Source organism: Homarus americanus, unplaced genomic scaffold, assembly GCF_018991925.1.
Source record: "Homarus americanus isolate GMGI-L3 unplaced genomic scaffold, GMGI_Hamer_2.0 scaffold935, whole genome shotgun sequence".
Lineage (NCBI taxonomy): Eukaryota > Metazoa > Arthropoda > Malacostraca > Decapoda > Nephropidae > Homarus > Homarus americanus.
In genome coordinates, this window is record NW_024713845.1 from 1 (window position 1) to 4,667 (window position 4,667).

General features: G+C 37.0%; 1 protein-coding gene across 1 annotated transcript; it reads right to left on the reverse strand.

Annotated features, from left to right (window-relative positions):
• Positions 1 to 1,377: 1,377 nt before the first annotated feature.
• On the reverse strand, positions 1,378 to 3,215 carry LOC121874851 (dynein axonemal heavy chain 12-like; the record flags this gene model as incomplete). Its single annotated transcript, XM_042379141.1, is given in 4 exon segments — positions 1,378 to 1,546; positions 1,913 to 2,111; positions 2,405 to 2,519; positions 3,027 to 3,215. Coding segments are annotated over 4 exon segments (654 nt in total), but the record flags the coding sequence as incomplete, so codon positions are not given.
• Positions 3,216 to 4,667: the final 1,452 nt, after the last annotated feature.

Genomic DNA, 4,667 nt, shown 5'->3' on the forward strand with positions numbered 1-4,667 from the left:
ATATTCTGTACATTGAAGTAATTGAAGTACATTCAACTCGCGCGCGGCACCAAACACAGGACACCACCCGCTCCCGCAACCTCACACACACACACACACACACACACACACACACACACACACATAGCTCTCCCTCACTCAGTCAGTCAGTCTCGCTGTAACCACACTTGTGTTGACATCAGCATTGTAGTTGCAAAAATATTACATTTCCGTGAATGTATTATATCAAGCACAGTATGAATAGAATATCACTAATATAAGAGTATTTTAACCGAAAACTACTAAAAAAACGAGTAACATCTCTTGAACATCGGAAGGTTAGGTAAAGTCTCTTTTTTTCGTCATGTATTTTATCCTAATTTACATTGAAATACATCACGTTTCAGCAAAAGTACCATTTATTTCTGAGAACATGGAAATGTAATATTTTGCTGAAATGACGTACGTATTATAGTGGAAAGTGACGAAAGCAATGACTCGCTTTCTTTCGCTCAAAAGATGTTACCGTAATCGCTTTTCGAATGGTTTTCAGTTGTGGGATTATAAGGCTAATGATAGGATAGAATATTATTGTAATACAGTACGAGTACAACAGTTTTTTAACTGAAAACCATTCAAAAAGTGATTACGGTAAAATCTTTTGATTAACGAAAGAAAGCGAAAGTCATTGTTTTTGTCATGATTTTATCCCACTTTCCACTGTAATATGTTCGTCATTCCAGCAAAAATATTACATTTCTATACTTATTTCTGAGAATACGTATATTCATTCAGTCACAGTTAAGGTAAAATATACTTGTGATGTAATATTTTAATGAAAATACGGTATCATAGTTTTCTTTTATTTCAAATTTAATTAACAAAGATTGATGTTTCAAATGTAATGAACAAAAATTTATGTCCAGTATCTATAAATAAACTTTAATAAATGAATACTTTATGTTTTACATTGTCCTGTGCTACCATACCATGGATTTGGCTATTTTGGGCTTGCTATGATGCCGCAAGAGATCTGCCCTGGCAACTGTACCAACACTCACAGCTGGTGGTGCGTTGGTGCATCGTTTCCATTGTTTACTGGTAGTTACTGGTAAATATTATTCAACCTAACGAAACTATTACCCTTTTAGAGGTTGACCCCCAATTTTTTGCCAAATAATTTGGTCTTAAAAACTCGAACTATACACAGGTATATACGGTAAACAAGGACATGGAGGCCAGGGTTTTTTTTTTGGGGGGGGGGCAGCACATATACGCGGATTTTTAACATCCACGGCTATCTCTGTTACGTAACCCCCGCGTATGTTAAGGGCCGACTGTGTGTATATATATATATATATATATAAATATACATATGTGTGTGTGTGTGTGTATTACCTTAAAGAATTTGCCCATGGCCTTATAGTCAAGACCATCAGAGCAGTTGAAGATGATACACTGCTTGGCCACAGCCTTAGCCAAGTCCTTGCATGTTTCTGTCTTGCCAGTGCCAGCAGGACCTTCAGGGGCCCCTCCCAGGTGCAGCTTTAGTGCCCCCATGAGTGTCCTGGTGCAGCAGGAAGGTTGGTAATGGCGCGAAATAATATTCAGCCTCATTTCTTGGACAAGGTTTTACTCCAAGACCATCGAGCAGTAATATAAAAAGTATATACAGTATATAATATATCGCAGTCAGATGGACAAAGTGAAACACGTGAGGAAGATAACATGAGGACTGAACTATGTGAAGCATGATAGAAAGATAACAGGAGGAGTGATGAATAATATGAAGCATGATGGAAAGATAACAAAAAGACTGATGAAGATGACTCATGACAAGAAAATAATAAGAGGCTTGACGAACAATGTGAAGCATGCGAGGAAGATGACACAGTCAGGATGAGGGTGGGCTGGGAACAGTGATAGTGGATACCTGAAGCAGCGGTCGGTGAGAGGTGTGATGACTAGCCTGGAGGTGTTACCCAGGTACTCATATCCGTACTGGAGTCGTGTCATGATCATGTCCACCTGTACCAGCTCGTTCACCCAGTAGTAGCGCATCTGTGACACCCATGTAAAGTCCGTTACTGAGGCAGCACCCTTCTGGATCAACTCTTGCACCACATCACGTCCTGGGATTGAGGAAGGTTGGGATCACTTGATGATTTGGCACCCCAGCTTTTTTCAAATGATGACTAAATACCCTAACACTGTCTGGAGTTGTTACGTTAGATTATGTGAGGTTGAATTAGGTCAGGTGATCTGAAGCTCGTAGACACACTCTAAGGTATGAAAGTACACTTCATACCTCGGAGTTAATTGTGTCTATGTGTGACACAATCCATATTTATGTACAGTAGAATAATCAGTAACTCATTTATCAAAATCTTATGATAAAAAGGAGTATGCGAGAGAAATGACAGACCATGGACGTAGGTAACAATGAGGGCTCCCAGGGTAAGTCGGGTACCGTGTTCCAGCTTTCCTCGCACCATGCCCACTACCTCCTGAATGCGAGCGTCACACACTTCTAAGTACTCCTGAAGCCGTGCAAATTTTTTTTATTAACAGCTTATAACATTTAAACCTTGACAACTGTGCACTGTATATAGATTAATGATAATGGTGTATGATAAATCCTTGACAATTGTGTACTGTATAATAAGTGAGTGTGATGATTAAATATTAGATAATGGTGATGATCAGTTAATCATTGATAAGCATACATGATAGACCTTTCTTAATAGTGTATTTTCTCCTGTTAAGCATAATTCTCTAAAATAATTATCTAGGGGTGATTTCAGAGGTTCAAAAGTGGCACAATACTGTTTTTGGAGCCTCCACGTGTGAGAGAGAGAGAGAGAGAGTAAAATAAGACATCTGTCCTGCATCTTTGAGTCCCTTAACTAACCGCTAAACATATATTAAATTCTGTCATATAATGAAAAATTAAAACAAACAAATTAATGAAGAAGATAATAATAACAGCAATACAAGTCAAGTAAGATATGAAGTAATGCTATGATGGTAGAGCCTTGGGGACCTACTTTGAGTCCTCCTCTCTTGGCTAGGATGGAGGTGACATCAGTAGTCCATACAATCTGTGCCACCGTAAGCACCACCTGTGATGGCCACTGAGTGATCCATTGGCAGTGTGGAGTGAGTGGATGGTTCTCCACAGCACGCACTGCTACATCTTGTACACTCTGTACCATCATCTCTTCCACCTCCACCAGCCATCGCTCCACCAGACCCTGAATGATGCAAGACAAACATTTGTGTTTGTCAATATTTGTATCAGTCTTAAAGTTTTCTTCCTATCTTTTACAGGTTTATAATACTTAAGTATAGTATACAGTATTCGACTTACGACAACCCGGACATACGACGGCCATGATCGTATAAAATATTTTTCACATTACGTATTTTCGAGTCCCGACGTTAGTTATCAAGCTGTGTACTGACAAAATTTTACTTTGTAATTCCCTTTAAAATGGCTGGCAAGTGTAAAAGTGGAAGTTCTGGAGGTGCTGAGAAGAAAAAGAGACACCCATTTCATAACAATTACTGCATTGTATATTATCAATATGTTAACTAAATTTCAGAATGACCAATAATTTTAATGTAAAAATGCAAAAATATTCAAGAGAACAAACCCGATGTTCACTCCACTGTAAACAAAGTTAAACTGAGAAGCGTTGGTGAACTTGGTGGGTGATTCGATCAGCTGATGGGCGCACAAAAACTGTTCCCTGTAGTGTATATACTATCAATATCTTAACTAAATTTTAGAATGACAATTTTAATAAAAAAAATGCAAACATATTAAAGAGCACAACTTTCTTGATATTTACTCCACTGGAAACGAATGTAAACATAGAACAGATTAGTGTATTGGCGGACTAGCTGATTAGCTGATCTGCTGATGCGCACAACAAAACATGTTTGTCGTAAGGCTTTCGTTAATCAAAGTTTTGTTCGATAATCGAACTGAAAATCCTTATGGGAGCTAATTCGTTAATCGAACGGTTCGTTAACCAAGGGACCACTGTGTGTGTGTGTGTGTATGTGTGTGTGTATATATATATATATATATATATATATATATATATATATATATATATATATATATATATATATATATATATATATATATATATATATATATATATATATATATATATATATGTACTGTATATATATTTCATGTAGATCCACAAAAAAAACGTGGATAAGACAAATATATATATACAGTGACCCCTCGTTTAATGAACACCTCGGTTAACGTAATTTCGATTGACGAACTGCCTTCCATAAGGATCTTCAATTCGGTTAACGAAAAATAATTCGGTTAACGAAGTTCTTACGAACCGACCTCAACATGTTTTCGCTTGCACTGACCGGGCAACCAGCTTTAGTATCAGTCCGCCAATACATTAATCGGTTCTAGGGCTTAAATTCCTTACTATTTTAGCAAATATCAAGCAGTTTATACTATTCAATAATTTTAAAAGTTTAATATCCAATTTTTTAGTCATTTTAACAATTATTGAACATAATTGAAGGTAAAGTACAGGTAGTTCTGCTATAACGCGATAATTGTGTTCTTGTAAAATATCGTGTTATAGAAAATCGCGTAATAGAAATAACAGGGCTTATGGAGAAAATAGGGTTAGGTGCAGATTACT